Consider the following 17,672-nt stretch of genomic DNA (forward strand, 5'->3'; position numbering starts at 1 on the left):
GCTCTCGCGGACGGTGTGCCCTCCCAATGCTATGCATGCTCCCGAACAAAGACCCGAGATGGAGGCTACCAGAAGCACTCAGACACCCTTTTTCTGGAAATGTACTATCCAATCGACAATTAAAACCATTTCAAAAATGATCGTCCGCGAAAAAATATGTTCATAGACATTCGTTACCAATACGGCTTCGAAACGCTGACAATGGGGACAATGGACACCGGTGTGGAAGCCCCGGTATGAGAATGGGTATCGAAATAAACACAGCGAAGGTAAAAAAAAACAATAAACGCCTCCAAGTATGGATGGAGTGCATCCCCCTCGTGACCGCATTATTCTGCTTCAGACTCCATGGTCGGCCCGAGTTTGTTTGTCGAGTGCTTTCGACGGAAGATGTTGCGGAGCCCTCTCAGACTCGACCTTCGCTTCATGCCTGAAGCGGTGCTGGTGCTGTAATTAGAGGCAGACGTGCTGGGCCGGGTGACAGCAGTGCTCGGCCGTGAGTCGTTTGTGTTGAGGGTAGTCGTTTTGGAAAGAGTGCTTCCCGTAACGCCGGATCTAATGGACAAAGCAGGCGTGGTGGGCGAAGAGGGCGGGAAGAGCCCAAACTTGTGTCCGGACGGGTTGCGGCTTTGGCTCGTGCCCGGCCTGGACGATGGATTTTTGTTAGGGGTTGGGGAAAGCGTCGTGGCTTTCCTCTCGTTGTCAGAGGACCTTGAGGATGGTGAGCCAGAAGAGTACGCTGAATCTACCATAGGTGAACTTGGCTTCTCTCGGCTACCGCGGATCGACAGTCGCTTACGAAGATTGCTGGGAGTCTTCACATGTGACGACGTGTTGGGAGGTCGCGCAGAAGCAGGCGCGGGTGATGGGGGTACAGCGCTTTGGTAATGATGTTCAGGCTGTGCTGGTGAACGCGTGGGTGATCGCGCAGGTGACCGCGCAGGCGAGCGCGCAGGAGATCGCGCAGGCGATCTGGAATTGGGCGTGGTCGCCCGAGAACCGTCGGGCGTGGTGCCCCGGCTTGCCCATTCCGGTGGGATTGGTGTCTCCAGGCGTGGCTCCGGAGTCCTCTGTCTCCTCCTCTCCCTTTGCTGGATAGTGGGGCTCAGCATGGAATTACTCGAACCCGCCGGGCTTCGGGGTGGCGGCCTAGGGTGCTCGAATCTCTGCTCCAAAGGAACGGTGTGGTGTTTCTGCGGAGGCCGGGACTGTGACCTGTGGAGAGCGCCGGTCACTGCAGGACTCAGCGAGTCGGGCGCGCGGGGAAGAGGCTTGTCGCCCGGCAAGGGCGTGCCTCGGGGCGACGCCCAAGCAGAATCCGGCGGGCTGACAAGTCGCGGCCTTGAGCTCTGTCTAGAGACAGTCCGCGGCGTCGACCTCGACGTTGATCGCGAGCCAGGCCGTGAATCAGCATCTGGCGTCCGATGGGCAATCTGAAGATCTCAATTAGTCAACTGGTGCACAACCGCCCTTCCTTCACCGCGACTTACGATGCTTCTCCTGCTTGCAACACCCGCCCTCTTCGTCATCTCATTAAGAATGCTGCCCAGCTGCGCTAGTGCAAGCCCCAACTCACTTCCCTTTGTCTGAAGATTCCTCAGACACTCGAGCCAGCCCTCCGAGTTTCCGCACATGGCCATGTATATGTCCATCAGTTCGTCGTCGCCCTCCGCCCAGTGGGCTCCAATGCGGACCAAGTAGCGCGAGAGCTCGTCGGTCGCCTCCGCTCCCTTCTCCACGTCGACCAGAGAATCGTTCATGGCCCGGGCGGTGCGCTCCACGATCTTCTCGATCTTCTCGTTGCCCTCGATGATGGAGGTGCGGAACTGCCTGTCGTCCAGCATCATGTCGAAGATGTTGACGTGCTCCAGCGGCAGCTTGAGGTGGTTGATGCGCTCCTGGATATCGGCAAGCGCCAGTTCGAAGTCCTCGGTCGTCTTCTCCAGGAACTGGTCGACCTCTTGCACATGCGTCTTGAGGATGCGCGACACCTCCTCGTCGCTCTTGGCCAGCTGCTGGTTGAGCAGATGCACGCCGAAGGAGATCTGGGCGACCAGCTTCCACAGCGGGTGGTACTTGGCGGTCGGGTTCTTGGTCCTCCACTGCGCGTTGTACGACTCGTTGTAGTCGTCCTGCTCCAGCATGCGCTGGCGGCGGGCCTGCGCGCCACCGGCCCGCTTGGACTTCACTTTTTCCTGCTCCGAATCCTCGGCCTCTATGATCGACTCCTCGAAGGCGCCCTGCATGCAGGCAATGGGATGGACCGGGGCGCTGTCGAAGGCGGGCGCCTCGTCGAACTCGTCGTCGCCCTCATGGCCCAGGGTGGAGGCGTCTTCGTCTTCCCACGGCCGGCGCGGCGCTGGCGCTGGGGAGGGAGCCATGGCGAAACAGGCCGCGGCTCAGGTGTGCTCGGGGTGTGGGATGGGGGAGAGCGGGACTCAATGCTGCGGGCGCGCGAGGTGCACTCGAAGCACGGCTTATGTCACGGTGGAGCTGCAGGCGTGCGGATTGGTGAAACAGCGTAGCGTAATGGGCCAGCGATCCAGGGTGTGCTACCACGCGGTTGCAACCTCGCGGGCTCGGAGACGTCGGGCGCGGATCAGGCACAGGTGGGGAGCGCGCGGTGGACGGCGCCCGTGGGCATGCTGACGGCTGGTCGTGCTCGTGCGGTCGCGGGACTGAGGGCGGCGGGCAGTGGGCAGCGGCGGGCTGGGATTCTGACTGCAGCTCTCGTGAGTCGCGCGCAGTGGTCGACGACGGAGGGAGCGCGGCAGCGGCAACACCTGGCTTAGCGTCGGACGCGAGCTGCGCAGTGACCAGGGGCTAGCTCTACCTATCTTGAACCGCGCCCACCGCCGCAGCAGGCTCGTCTCAGCTTCGTCGCCGGCCGCGAAGCGTCACGTCAGGCGCGGGCGGTCTGTAGATCCAGGCCCCCAGCGGCCAACCGTAGCCGTCTCCGCAAACCACCCATGGAGTACAGTAGTGTGCGGCTTTGGCCGCCGTCCACTGCCGGCCCGCGCCTCCCTGGCCATCCGCTGGCCAGCCCGCGAGACACGTAGCGAGCGTAAGCCCACGCCGTGTGAAACGCGAAACAAATCTATCTGCCGTCCGCGCATCCACACCGTGCAAATAGAGTTAAGAGCTGCCCCGCACGTGCATGGCAAAACCGGTGCTTCATTTCTTCCAGTCTCAAGTCGCGCAATCCGTGTAGCAGAAACCCCCCATCGCCGTCGGCCAGTGCCCGCCAGCCCGCAGTCCCCCCGCCCCAATCCGTGTGTACGTTTCAAATATGCCTGCCCCCCGCTGAAGATATCATTCCCTTTTCCCAGCCGCCTAAACAGACTTCCTGCCGCTGCAAACAACGCCTCGCCAAATGAAAACAAACCACCCCGCCCTGTTAGCAAAGTATGTATAACGAAGTATGGTGCAGCGTCGTTGCATGTCCCTTCTAAAACATGGGTATCGAGGAGACCGTGCAAAGGCCTCATTAGACACAAGATCGTAAACCTGACAGACCGAAATGAAAGGCGGCGCAATTATGTCGCAGAAGGGCACATCGAGTCCTGCGCGATGGTCGTAAATCATGGAGGGAAACAAAGGAAATATCAGCCCCCGAGCGAGAGACCGGAGCCATGCTCAGAGGGCGCTTCACGTGGTCGCCATGGACCTTCTCGAAGTAGCGAAAAGACTCAATCGGGCTCGTCGGCTGCCTCGTCGATCTTCGGGGGTATGTTGGCACCCGCACCCGCAGGACCAAGGCCCTGCGAAGCCGCCGATTCCGTTTTGGCCACCTTGTTGGGGTTTCCGTTCGACATGCCCGAAGTGTGTTCGGTGATGCCGCCGTCGGTGTTGTTGACCGTCTGCGAATGGGCAAGCGGCGATGCGCTGGTCTTACTGGCCTTGTCACTGCCCGCCGAATGCACCGAGTGCTGCGAGGTTGTTCGTGGTGAAACACGGCCGTTCTGCGCTGCGTTAGTTGCTATGCAGCATAGGATGGACGACTCGACTCACCTGCTTAGCCCAGCGAAGCCCACAGCTGTTGCACAGATCCCTGTTGCCGCTAGGTCCTCTCCGCCATTCTGGTGTCACTCTTGTGTGGCAGTTGGCGCAGTCCTTCTGCATCTGGCCCGCCCCCTTTCTTCTCTTCCTCTTCTTTTTGGCAGCCAGTAGGCTTTGGACCTCTTCCGCCAAAAGTCGATTCCGCTTTTCCATTTGTCGCAGCTCATATTGCCAACTGGTACTCCTGGTCGTCTTGAGCTCCTCAAAAACATTGTCTTCGGACGCCAGGCTTGCGTCCTGATGACCAAGTTTCAGACCGTGCTGGCCAGCTGTGGTGATTGCAGAGCCATCCGTGTTGATGAACTGGCTGGGAGGCAAACCATGGGCCAGACTGCCAGGTGTCTGCATCGATCCGGTGTTTTGTGTGCCTTGTGTGGGAGTGGAACCGATCGAGCTTCCAGAATCATGCTTGGGGTAGATGCTCGGTCGAGTATTTGCGCTAGCTGAGCCGCGAGCAAATTTCAACAATCTCGTCTGCGCTATTACAAACGTTGGCTTTTGGCCTTCCACGGCATCTCCGGGGTAGATTGTGGTGAACGCTTGGAGAACCTGTCCTCGCTTGTTCATCATCTCGTGCTTGACTGAAGCTTTCTTGCCAGTTCGCGCTATCTCCAGGATCCGGTGGAAGTCTTGCCTGGACTCCTGGCGCATGAGAGCTTGGATGCTCGTACCGACCAGATCGTCAGGTTGACGATCGAGGAGCGACCTGACATGGGACGAAACAAACAAAAACATTCCGGATGTCGACATCTTGGTCCACAGTTCGTTGTCTCCGATTCCACCATTGGATTCGATGTCATGCTTACTCAGTGCATACACTGGCCTCTCACGGCCCACGAGTATGATGCACTTACGTCCCTTCCCTTGTTCTGTATGGAGTGATCCGTGGCCTTCGAACCACATGTAACCGTTATGCTTGCGTCTGATGCGGAAGACCACGTTTACCGAAGATCCGGATGACGTATCCTTGAGTTCTCTGGTGACCGGTACGATATCGGACGGATGGCACACGGACGACAGTGCTGTGCCAACAAGTTCGGAGGCCTCGTATTCCAAGACTCGTGCAGCAGATGGGGAGAGGTAAAGGAAAAGTCCCTTGAGCGAAAGAACATGAATGACGTCGTCGGTGTTTTCCAGGAGAGCCTTGTCCCATAGACGCTTTGAGGCCTCGTTTTCTCCGTTGACGAGAGTATCAAGAAGAGCGGAAACGTCATCGCGCGGAATTGTTTGACCCAGCTCCGTTGATGATCCTGTTTCAGGGGTATTGAGTACGTACCTCGGCATGCCGACCGAGCGCTGGTAATTGATGCTGTAAGTGCCATCTGGAGAATGTCAGCAGGACACTTAGAAATGTCGCACGTCAAGTGCGGAAACGTACCAGGATTTTTGTTCGTCACCGAATTAGGCTGCTCGACCAAGTCGACCTGAAACCCGACAAAGAACTTCACAACTTCACTATCGTCCCACGTGATTGGAATCATGGTAAGCAGGTTCATGAACGGCTGGCCTCCGCGTCGATAATTGATCAAGCTGATCTGAGCTTCTCTGCGAGTGTTGATCATGTTCTTGAGGTAGAGCACGGAATCGTCGTCGACATATTTTCTTTTCGTTCCAGCCTCAACCTGGCCGTCCGGGGATTGTAAGAATCGACAATTTCTCCCGAGGATCATGTGCCGCGTATATCCAGTCAAGCGTTCGAAATTTTCAGAGCAGTAGACAATAGGGCTGTCATCTTTTTCCGCGTCGCAAACGACGAACGCGCAAGAGAGGTCGACAGATCCAATGTTGATCTCGGGTTTCGGTCTGGTTGCGACTCGCATGAGAACGCCGAGCATATCGAATCCACTTGAAGAATAGGCGTTGTGGAACTGAGTTTCAATGTGAGGCCTGTTTGCCATGGTAGACGGGAATCCCCCTGTTGGAACGGTCAGTCACGATTAGCACCTTATGAGTTGACTTTCTGTATTACCTGGCGGAGTTGACCAGGGTAATGGCCGTCCTACGGAACCCCCAGAGTGTGTCATAGGCTGCTGCTGCCGCTCATGTCCGTAGGACGTAGTGCCCGGGCTGTGGGCAGGGACCGACTGTGGCTGTGGCATATTGCCATTCGGGGGCCGGCTCGAATGAGCGCTCGGAGTAGCGCTATTATCTTGGCTGTTGCGACGAACTGGGGTAGGATTTTCAGAGGTGACATTGAGGTCCATACTCCCCGGGCCTCCGCTTCCGCCGGGATCGGGCATAGATTGCATGGAATCGGTGAAATCTTGACCAATGGGTGACCCCATCATCGGCGATGCGAATTGTGCCTGCGAGAACATGCTCATTGGTGTGCCGTCTCCTGTGTTCATCATGCTGAGTGACGGGTCTGTCATGTTCATGCTCATAGGCAGTCCAGAAGACACGTAAGGGCTGGTCATGCCCATGTCCAGGCCAGACGTCGGGGCAAGCGGCGATGCGTAGGAACCAGGCGGCGCCATGTTGCCGTAGCCGGATTGGGAGTTGTGGAGTCGCGTGTCCATGCCGATATCGCCGGAGGATGGTCGCCGGCGCTGGTAGCCGTGGTCGCGGCGTGCGAAGGCATCCCCGACCATGCTGTCCATGTTCGGGGCAGCGGTGGCGGGATCGAACTGGAATTGGTCCAACTGGCCTGGCGAAGCACCGCTGAACTCCATCATGGACACGCGCCGCATGTCGCCTTCCAGGCCCGAGGGTTGAGCGGAGTTGTAGTGCATGGGGACGCTTTGACGCCGCATGGTCTTGGAGTTCTGGTTGACTATGTCGTCCAGTGACTGGCCACCGACCATGTCGGCGCCCATGCCATCCTGGGTCATCACGCCCATCATGCTGTCCCCGGAGCCGGACTGTTCGATCGGGTAGTAGCCATTCATCGTGGCGGAGGATGTTCAGATCGAAGAGCTGGGATGCGAACGACCGAGGATCGATGGAGATCACCCGCTACTCGTAAGGTTGGCGCGGGCTGCCCGGCGGCATGAAGGATCGGTGCGGCCCAAGAGGGCTCTGAGGATAGCTGTTGTGGCGGGTAGGCGGTCGCCGGGGCGCCTGCGTCGGTGCGAGGGAGGGTTTCTGCGTCGGCGGGGCGGAGGGTTGCAGAGTTATCTCATCAGCGTGCAGCGCGGAGGTCGGGCGCAGCACGGAGACAGGATCGGTTGGGTATGGCACGTGCGGCCATCACGTGGGCCGAGAGCAGCTGTATTTCGAGCCTCACGACTCGACCGATGCACAACATCATCTCCGTCTCCCGGATGAGCCTCCACCGGGCGGGACGCTCCAGCCTTGGCATCACCGCAGCGCACACAAGCTTGTCCATTGCGCCCACGCGAGAACCACTCTTCCGGGCGTGAGTTTTGCCAGCACGAGCTATGACGACATGGCCGGGCGCCTGCCGCAGTCCACGGTGTCCACAGCCTGCCAAGCCTTTTGATGGACATGCCGTTCTATGAGAGTTCGAGAAGGATGCAATGCCAATATCCCCCACGTTGCGCAAAAGTGGATTCTCGGCCAGGCTGTTGAACGCTTATTCGCCGCTAGGCATACTTATTCGAGAAGGCGTGCTTGTTCGTCACGAATAGGACGCGTTTGTTGTCCGAGGAGGTCTAGTCGAGCTTTATTGCCTGCTGAATGTTTTGTGAGTGGTAAGGACTACCGGCTACAGCTTTGATTTCGCCTCATCCACACGTCTTTAAATTCCTCGACCCGCTTAACTATTTTCAAAGACGGATCCACCCGTTTGCTTAGACCAATATCGTGGGTCGTCAATCTACCGATATCCCGGCAATCCATCCATTGCATGGTTTTACGAGGGAAATCCCACCACTAACCACAGCTATTCACGCGCAATGGATGGCTTCAGTGACATGAGATCGCTCGTCAGTATACGTCATAGGGACCGTGAAGGAGTTGGATTCCAATTCCTCGGAGATGGTTCCGGTCTGCAAGATGTCACAGATTTCCGGGCTGCCCCCGGCCACAAATTCCAAGCGAGAGCACTGATAGCAAGTTGATGCTCCACATACAAAATGCGTGTTATCCAGCACCAAACCGAAGCAAAGGTTGTTATGCTCTCACCTGGACAAGCATAAGTCGAGTAAGGCCACCTTCCATAAACTGCCAAGCTTAAGCATGAGCAAATCTAGAATCGGCTGTTATAAAAAGGCAAATTTTTTTTAGGAGTGACTTCCAATCGTGGAAAGCTCAATTCAATGCGGTAATCGAAAGGAACAGCTCTGGTGCTGCTTAGGTGGTTGCCCAGGTCAGTAATAGACAACCGCACGTGAACGGGGAATCGCTTCTTGCCATTGCTCATCCATGGCCTGACATCTTGTGAGCAGTGACATATAAACCAGACCGAGTCTACTACTTAATTTGCGTTGGATTTGTCTCCCTATTTTTGCGGCGGATTTCCAGAGTTTTGTACAGCCCTTCTCCCGGTCGTGTCAAATCGTGATGGCCGTTCTGAGTAAAGCGTGCACGGGCCCTTCCGTTGCGAAGAGCAGTGAATCCGCCTGCGCGAGACACCGCAGAACCCACCATCACCGCAATGATTGTCCGGCGACTAGCTGCGCGCACAGGTAAGCCGCCCTCCGCATCCAGCGTGCGCCCTCTGCACAATTGTCGCATACTGACCGCTCACGTCACCCCAGGCCGCAGTGCTTTTGCACAAGCCAACGCAGCAGCGGCGCCTGCACGGCAATGGCGCCGCTCGTTCGCGTCCGACGTTGATTTGCTCGAGCACAGCGCCGACAACTCGCTGAAGGAGACGCGCTCCATCGAGACGGCGCTTAACAGCTCCATGCCGCAGCCCGTGCCTTCGTACAACCCGAACGCCGCTCGCCAGGCTGCTCTCACGGATCCCACTGTCGCCGTGAATTGGTACAACAAGAAGGAACTGGGTACGTCGAGCCTACTTCCCACCCCCCGAGAAGTCACAATTGACAGCGGACCTGTGCAGAACGTATCCTGAAACCCGTTGGCACCGCGCCCGAACCACACTACCAGCCGCATACGCTGATCACGAACCCGCCCCGGCCGGAGGATGTCACGCTTGAGCTGCTTCTCGCCTCGCAGGCCCATCTCGGCCACGCCACATCTGTCTGGAACCCCTCGAACGCCCGCTACATATTTGGCATCAGAGATGGGATCCACATCATCTCGCTGGATCAGACGGCGGCGTACTTGAGACGGGCGGCGAAGGTCGTGACAGAAGTCTGCAGAAGAGGCGGCCTCGTCCTGTTTGTGGGAACGAGAAACGGGCAGGATAGGAGCGTTGTCAAGGCGGCTAAGTTGGCCAGAGGCTGCCATCTCTTCGATCGGTGGATCCCGGGCAGCGTCACCAACGGGCAGCAGATTCTGGGCAACTGCAAGTTGAAGGTGGTGGATGAGTTGGACCGAGATATGCCGGATTTTGAGGACCAGTTGACGGATCAGCCGGTGCTGAAGCCCGACCTGGTCGTGTGCCTGAACCCGCTCGAGAACTATGTGCTTCTGCACGAGTGCGGGCTCAACCACATTCCCACCATCGGCATCATCGACACGGATGCTGATTCCACCTGGGTCACGTACCCGATCCCCGCGAACGATGACAGGTAAGCTCTACTAGCGACGGGACGGTTCATGTTTTCAATACTGACTTGGGTTTTCACAGTCTGCGGTGCACCAACGTTATTGCCGGAGTGCTGGGCAGAGCAGGCGAGGAGGGCCAGAAACTTCGGTTGGAGGCGGCCCGCCAGGGCATTGTCACGTACAAGGGCCGGGCGAAGCTCGAGGAGCCTGATACGTTTGCCTCCAAGCAGAAGCAGCAGGAAGGAGGGCAGGCTGGTGAGAAGCCCACAGTAAGGCCGGGAGATGGGTCGTCTCTGCAGGGTCTTGAAGGGCGGGAGGCCATCTAAAATAAAGTTCTGTGTATATGTGTACGATAACGAGCTTGGCACATGCGGGCAAGACGGCAGGCCTCAAGGAAAGCACGCCGACAGCTAAGAAGCAATGCCGCGTGACGATTGACGTGCATGCAGGTGTGAAGGCGCTGGTGGGGCACGCGTCGGATGGATGAGTAAGCCCCGTCGCCGGCAACATCAGCCACCTCCGAAGGGTCGGCGGTATTGGCGGGCTCCAGCAGCCCCGACAGCTCCGTAGCGCGGGGCCAAGCGAGTCAAGCACGCCATCCCAAAACATCAAACCGCCGATCACGGAAGTGCTTGCACACCGTGCTCCAGGAACCCACTCAAACCTTGATCTTACCACCCGCATAAATCAGCAGCCCTCCACTGGACCATCAATCGCGGTCCCTGAGCGCCGCATTTCCCATCCCCCTCGCTTCCAGCTTTTGGGTACTGTTGCTGCTGCTGCTGCATCGTTTCTGACTCACCCGCGCGCAAAATGGGTGTCGAGGCAGAGCTTGAGGAGACGGGTGGCCTTGCCAGGACCGTGAAGGACCTGTTCGCTGGTGCCGCCGGTGGCATTGCTCAGGTGCTACTTGGTGAGTATAGTGGGATGCATTTCTGCCTCTTCAATCTTTTCGTTGCCCTGCAATGTGCCACGCCTCCTGCGCGATTCTTTTTATCTTCCGCCGCACCATCTTCCTCTCCTTACTCTCTATGTAACATGCATGCGGACGATGAACCAATGCTAATTCTGCCTCTTGACAGGTCAACCATTCGGTATGTGGAAAAGCAGGATTTCTTGTATCCCCCCTGGATTCAAACTAACTCAGCCCGCAAGATATTGTCAAGGTCCGTCTGCAGACGTCCGAGCAGTATTCCGGCGCTGTGGACGCCGGTACCAAGATCTGGAAGAATGAGGGTCCTCTTGCCTTCTACAAGGGCACCCTGACGCCTCTCATTGGAATCGGCGCATGTGTAAGTCAACTTTTACTGCATCCTTCTCTCCCCGTCAAACACCACATCTCCAGGACCCAAATCCTCCCAAGCCGCCCAAAGCCCCCGCTCACACCCGTCCAGGTCTCCGTCCAATTCGGCGCCTTCCACTACGCGCGCCGCCAATTCGAAGCGCGCAACATCGCACGCGGCGGGCCGCTCGGCTCGCACGACCTCTCGTACGGCCAGTACTACGCGGCGGGCGCCTTCGCGGGCATCGCCAACGCGGGCATCTCGGGGCCGATCGAGCACGTGCGCATCCGGCTGCAGACGCAGCCGCACGGCGCGGGCCGGCTGTACTCGGGCCCGCTCGACTGCGTGCGCAAGCTGGCGGCGCACGAGGGCGTGCTGCGCGGCCTGTACCGCGGCGAGGCGGTCACGATCCTGCGCGAGGCGCAGGCGTACGGCGTGTGGTTCCTGTCGTTCGAGTACCTGATGAACGCGGACGCGAAAAGGAACAAGATCGACCGCCGCGAGATTTCCACCCCGAAGGTGGCCCTGTACGGCGGCCTGGCCGGCGAGGCGCTGTGGTTGGGTAGTTATCCGTTCGACGTCGTCAAGAGCAAGATGCAGAGCGATGGCTTCGGCAAGGAGCAGCGCTACAAGAGCATGACGGACTGCTTCAAGAAGACGTGGGCGCACGAGGGCTTGGGCGGTTTCTGGAAGGGCATCCTCCCGACGCTTTTCAGGGCGATGCCGGTTAGCGCGGGCACTTTTGCTGTGTAAGTCTCTCTCTCTTCTACTCTGCGGCGCTTTGTGCCAGCGTAGGTCGCCATGTGGGCGTTTGCTAACATACGCGTGTAGGGTCGAGTTGACCATGCGCATGCTCACCTAGGTGGCACAGCGTGCGACGGAAGATTTGAGCCCTCTAAGCCCTTGCCGGAGACGCTACTCTTCCTACGTTGTCAGTTGCACTCCCCGGACGAATCTGTCTGCGTTAAAGACTCGCATCTACGTCCGGGCATTGGATCCAACTGCCCACGTAAGTATGCTGCAGTGATTCTGCGAAGCAGATCCGGATGGGCTCGGTTGTTTTGTGACCTGCCGTGGTGGTTTGGATTGTATTGAACCACGTCTGCTATGATAGAGTAATACCCAAGTTCTGTGCATCGGTTTCAGGTGCTCTCTCTCTCTCTCTCTTTCACCCGCGTGATGGAATAGCCCAATGAGACCTTATTTCTCATATGTACACCAGACAGTCCGCCCGAAGACCTATGTGGAAGGAACTGTCGCACAAACTAGTGTTGTTAGGGCCTTATCACGCAATAAGGAGACGGCTATCAACGAACTTCGGCGATGGAAGCTAAGGACCGGCCAGATTGAGAAGAAAGAAGACGCACCACACCTTGCGTTTTGCTTGAAGCTGCCGAATAGCTCTATTTTAGCGCCGGAGCAAATCGCCGTCTTACAGGAATTATTGAACTTCACCTACGCAGGCGGGTGAATCAAATATCTGGACGCGATTATCTGCATTCGAAACTCATATTAACATCCGGAACATTGGTTTCAACTACCTTACTCACCCACATGGGAAGAGTATAGCATCCTCAGTTGGCCTTGAAAGAGCTCAAATCTTCTGCAACCCTGTTGTGTTCGTGGGAGAGAAGACGTGGATGATAGGGTAGAGGGGTTATGTGTTGCGTTCACGGAGACTTCACGCATGCGTTCAGGCGTGAAAGTGGAAGCGGGGGCATACGATAGCCACATGCACTTGCGGTCACTTGCACTCTGCAGGAAGGAGGGGGGGAGAGGCATCGGAACCTCAGGGATGGTAAAGAGAAGACAAAAGATCTATCAAATTTGAGCTCTCCTAACTAAACAGGACAGAACTCCAGATACACGTGAAAGAGCGGGATACGTGAAGACGAAAGGCCCGTCGTAGATCACATTCTTGCCATCGTCCCGTTCGTCCTGATGTCTGAAAGGTGCCTCCTTTCCTGTCAAGCATTCGGGAGTCTCGAAATGCGTTCGTATGAGCATGTTCCGATACCAAAATAAGCACAAGGAACAACATCAGCGCTTTGATTCCGTGGTCGCCGCCGCAGCTGTTTTGGCGCTGGAAGGCCATAGCGATGGCGACAATTACATTGCCACGAAAGGAAGAGCGCATCAAATACCGGGGCCACAGGGAGTACGAAGGTATGTTGGCGAGCGACGAAAGCTGCAAGTGCCGTGTGCGATTACACGGATACCGGAATCTGTTCGGTCCTGGAGATCTGACTTGATCGTGCTTCGGACTACACAACAACGGACGCTTTGAGCTTCAACGAAACAAAAGGGTTTCCGTTCGCGCACACTTCAAGTGCAAAGACATATTTTATCTGTGCAGACCTCCGAAGGGGTTTACACCTAGAGGATTTCCGGTGGCTCTCAAGGTTTCGCTCTCACAAGCGATCATCAGCCTTTGACCAGCCACGCCGGAGGACAACCGCAGCAATCTAGACCGTGAAGTCAACGCTCGACGCCGCTCTCCGCCTAAATTCTGGTCCACACCGGAAAGAGGAGATAAGAAATTTGGAGCACTGTGCGAGTCACTTTCGCGGACAGGAGGAAGAGGCAAGCCCGCCTCGGTGACGAGCTGAGGAGTTCCTCCCCAACGCTTTGCTTCACGAGATACGGGAGGGGCATGCCAGTACGAAATATTGACGAGTGGCCACGTACAACCTCGACTATGACCGCCGATTAGAAGTGTCCGACAGTGACAGATGACCCTCTCGGCGTTGGCTGGGTTGTCTGGATTTTGGTTCAGCGGGTAATCATAGGCAGTGAGTGAGACCACTAACGCTGGAGGATACGGAATGGGGTTTGATGCGTCTGTCCCCCCACCCTTTATTTCTGACGCTAAAAAGGCGGTCTATTCCACGTGGAGGCTGTAGTTGCTTATACTACCACAGTTTCGAGCAAGCCAAAGTTAAATGCATGGGGGCATCGCAGTTTCCTCTTTGCAACGCATGTACTGTGGAGAAAGGGAGCAAAAGAAGAAGGTCAAAACATAGCATGTAATCATGGAGAGCTCGAGGGAGGAAGGAAAAACCAAGGAAGACGCAACGGTGTCACAAGATCTTGAGGCCACGGAATGCGCCAACTTTCTTGCTCCAGCCTGGGAGAGTTTCCTGTCACACGACGCATCCCCGGAGAAAAAAAAACTCAGCTCGCACAGCTCCAGGTCAACTTCTTGGGCAGAAGGTCCATGAAGTTGTCGGAAAAGGCTCCGTAGTGTGCACATCGGCGCGTGCCGTGACAGCTTCCAGGTTTGTTGGGCTGGCCAAGAATCCCCAAGGCTGTCCGGAAAAGACTCCGCTATACGCGTCCGTTCGTGCCGCAACAGCACAGCACAGCCCAGCCCAGATCGTTTGCCCTGCGTATACTTTTCCCTGAAGAAGTAAGGCGGCATCTTCGTCCCAACGTTTCTCCCCGCAAAATATAGGCACATCACCATGCATGCGCCACACATACTCGCACAGGGCAAGGGGCGAGATGGACATGGAAATCCAAAAAGTGAAGATAGCAAAAAGTGAAAAAAAAGAAATCTCGCGTGCAGAAAGCGGGGAAGAGGTGGAAAAGTGGTTTCCTTACCACTAGTTGCGGAGTGACTCCCGACCAATGATTGAAGCTGTATTTAGGACGGCAGTAGTGAATAGTTGACGTACAAAAACCCGTCGTTCTCTCTTCAGCACGCTGATCTTTTCGAATTGTGCAGACGCAGATAGATGGCCGGTTGGCTTCCCCTCCGTCACGTGGCCATGTATTCATGGCCGAGTCTCTTTCGACCGCCTGCTGTGGTTGGCAGAGATTCCACTATCTTCGCTACTGCATGATGAACATTAGCCAGATCTCGGTAGCGGTCCCAAGGATTGGGTGTGGCTCAACAGCGCACCTGCAGCAGCGGTTGACGACTCTGCCCGCCAAGCCGGCGATCGAGTGGCTTGAACTAACAGGGAGGGAGCGTAGGAGAGGATAGGGGACGGGAAGAGATAAGAGGAACGCATAGTAACAGGGGCGTTCGGGAGAGCGGCTCACATTTGCCGCGCGATTTGTAATATTTGGGAAAGGTCGTTTCCAAGCGGTGCAGAAGCGAAATGCTCGTGGATGCGAGCGGTGTTGGAGGCCAATCACTGTAGCTTCCATGTCAACGTGCTTTGACGCAGAGAGAAGTAGGAATAGTGCTGTAAGTTGCAACGCTCTCACCGTTGGGCTGAGCTAGTAGACTTGGCATCGACACCTTTTTGCCACCTCCACCCATCCACAACCAGGTCCGCAGCAACGAGGAATGCGTCGGTAGTCTTTAACGGCAGGGCTGGCTCGGAGTCGGAGATGGGGAAGCGAAGTCATTTAGAGATCTGGCTCATCTGTGCAGCCACAAAGTCAAATCTTGGGGCGGGGCAGGGCCATCCCGCATTTCCCGCTTCACGCTGCAAGCTTTTACATGCAGGGAGTGGTTCGAGGTTCGACGGAGTGGACGAAAAGCGTGGGAATTCCATCCAGGGTTTCGGAACGCAAGGAAAGAAAAAAGCAAAAATAGACACAGATTTGTGTCCGTACAGTTGTCGCGCCCATTGGCCCGGGACAGGTGGGGATGCGCCAACGGCGACCTGTAGAAGTCAAAGACCAAATTTAACCATGCGGGAGCACGAAACTCGCGTATCTCGAGTTCATGCGCCTTCAGGGTCTCGGGTCCTGTCGCGGCTTCTCCGCGGGTTGCCACTCCGCACGTAAAACAATCGACGATTGCTCCGTTTCTAGCTTCGTCGCATGGAATTTTCGACAAGCGCATGTGAGGTGCGATCGGAATGTGGATGGAATTGGCGGACCCAAGGGGCTGGTCGCAAAAGAAACGTCCCATCTTGCATGCACAATGCGCGGCAGTTGACTGACAGCGGCGGGCCGTTCGTATTGCGACCAGTCTCAGGCGCGGCAGAATGTGCAACCTTTGGCGAAACACGACTCACGTTGATTGGCGTCGGACGGCTTCGTGCAGATTCTCGCAGTGCTTACTTGTTCCGGAAAATGGAGAGTTGCAGGCAGGCAGGAACGGCTTTCCAGGGATCGCAGAAGCCCAGGCAAGGAGGAGGCCCAAAGAGCGAGCAATCCCTGGCTGCCGCGTGTGAGCGCGCGCTCACGCCTCCCTTGCTGTGGAGCCTGCGAGGTTGCTGGGTCTGGAGGATCAGCGCCGGCCGCCGCCGTTCTTCACCTCGGTAGCAGGAGTCCTATGCGAAGCCAGGCAAGGGTGGCGAAGGCGTTGGCGCAGAGCACCGGCGCATGCGTCTGCGGATACACGCCTGACAAGCAGGATCTGTTTCAGCCGGGATTCTGGGAGAAATGTGAGTCTGGCAGGCCAATGATGGAACCAAGCCGAGGGCGGAGCAGCGATAGCGCCGCGTAGCCGGACGAGCGGGCAGCAAGCGTGGGCCCGGCGCCTGCTAGCAACGGCGTTGCCCGCCCTGCTGGTTCGCAGCGCGGTCGAGTGACGGAGGAGGTTGTGACAGCGCTGGAGCATGCTGCTGGAGCGCTGGCGAGGGCGAAGGCGAAGGCGGGAATTACGTCTTGTCGCAGGGCAGCCTGGGGCTGACCCAGCTGGCGGGTCCGGCACGCGCGGGTGCATCGGCGAGGCGTGCACGGGTGCCCTCGGCGTATTGGGGATGCGAACTGTGGTATTTCGACGATCGGGCAGAGGGCTCAGATCTGAGAGCGCGGCGATGGCTGTGCAGCCGCGGGCAAGACGGTGCGCTCTTCGCTCCTGCCCGGCTGGTTCTAGCGGCCGCAGGTGGCCTCAGCGGCTTTAGCAGCGGGATTAGTGACGAGGGCGCTCCCGTCAACAGCAGGTACGCAGCAGGTACGTCACTGCGACGCAAAGCCACGTGAGACGCCGCAGCGGCAGAGGAGAACAATTCAAATAGTCGTCGCGCCACGGGCGTGCTGATGCTCCGTTCCGCGCTGGTTAAATACGGACGCAGCAGCGCACCCAATGGCCCCGGCGCACGGCATGCGGGGAATTGGCCCAGTCTGACGGGTGACGTCTCGCCGTCCCCTCCAGCTCTAGGTTTTAGCCTTCTCACAGGGCGGCGCGAGCTTAATCAGACCTGTTGTCGCGCTGCCGGTGCTGACACAGGTCGCTTCCCCGCTCACAGCCCCGCTCCCAGCGGTCCAGACTGCACGCAGAGCCTCAGCAGCAAGCCAGGGCTCGAAATGCCTCGGGCGGCGCCAGAGTGGTAGGCTGCCGGCAGGGCTAAAGAAAGGGGCCCCCGGCTTGACAGAATAGGCGTACCAGCACCCATGCGGCCGACTCGGCGATGCGCAGGGCAAATCGGACGGTGGGTGTGCTTGCTTAGGGGGCCCAGATCGAGATCGCAGCGCAGATAGAGTTCTCGCGTATCTGGTGTCCACCGCGTGCTCGCCGATCGAGGCATGGGGCTGCCAATTTACGCGCTACAAACCAATGGCCGCGCACTTTCTACGCTACGGCGCTGTCCGTGTCTCGCCGTACGGAGCCTGTGCGCGGAGCCAGGCGGCCGGGCAGCCAGTGCCTGGCGCCGACATCCACGCTGCTGGGACGAAAGGGCGTCGCGAGCGCTGCCACGTCCGCACCTGGCTCCGACAGGAGCTGCGCACAAGGAACCGTCAGGGTCTGCCTCAGGCGCAGCACCGTCTGGGAACCGAGGACTGGCGCGCCGAGCAGCGCCAGCAACCCGGGCGGCGGGCTGCGGGCTGCGGGCTGCGGGCTGC

The 17,672-nt window shown here is 57.8% G+C and overlaps 4 protein-coding genes across 4 annotated transcripts; 2 read left to right on the top strand and 2 right to left on the bottom strand.

The window, feature by feature from the left end:
• Positions 1-1,407: 1,407 nt before the first annotated feature.
• Positions 1,408-2,381, bottom strand: SLS55_005805 (uncharacterized protein; the record flags this gene model as incomplete). The annotated part of the gene is made up of 2 exons (XM_066777247.1): positions 1,408-1,433; positions 1,577-2,381. The coding sequence occupies 2 exons, from the start codon at positions 2,379-2,381 to the stop codon at positions 1,408-1,410; spliced, it is 831 nt and encodes a 276-aa protein (XP_066633089.1).
• A 1,308-nt stretch (positions 2,382-3,689) lies between these two features.
• SLS55_005806 (uncharacterized protein) lies at positions 3,690-6,947 on the bottom strand (the record flags this gene model as incomplete). Its single annotated transcript, XM_066777248.1, has 4 exons — positions 3,690-3,962; positions 4,012-5,381; positions 5,438-5,974; positions 6,266-6,947. The coding sequence occupies 4 exons, from the start codon at positions 6,945-6,947 to the stop codon at positions 3,690-3,692; spliced, it is 2,862 nt and encodes a 953-aa protein (XP_066633090.1).
• Positions 6,948-8,617: 1,670 nt separating this feature from the next.
• Positions 8,618-9,965, top strand: MRP4 (mitochondrial 37S ribosomal protein uS2m; the record flags this gene model as incomplete). The annotated part of the gene is made up of 4 exons (XM_066777249.1): positions 8,618-8,648; positions 8,721-8,969; positions 9,029-9,662; positions 9,722-9,965. The coding sequence occupies 4 exons, from the start codon at positions 8,618-8,620 to the stop codon at positions 9,963-9,965; spliced, it is 1,158 nt and encodes a 385-aa protein (XP_066633091.1).
• A 487-nt stretch (positions 9,966-10,452) lies between these two features.
• YMC1 (carrier protein ymc1) lies at positions 10,453-11,675 on the top strand (the record flags this gene model as incomplete). Its single annotated transcript, XM_066777250.1, has 4 exons — positions 10,453-10,552; positions 10,722-10,733; positions 10,795-10,931; positions 11,034-11,675. 4 exons carry the CDS (start codon positions 10,453-10,455, stop codon positions 11,673-11,675), a joined length of 891 nt encoding a protein of 296 aa, XP_066633092.1.
• Between the last annotated feature and the right edge of the window lie 5,997 nt (positions 11,676-17,672).

This window comes from Diplodia seriata (assembly GCF_021436955.1).
Source record: "Diplodia seriata strain FDS-637 chromosome Unknown scaffold_5, whole genome shotgun sequence".
Taxonomy (NCBI): Eukaryota; Fungi; Ascomycota; class Dothideomycetes; order Botryosphaeriales; family Botryosphaeriaceae; genus Diplodia; species Diplodia seriata.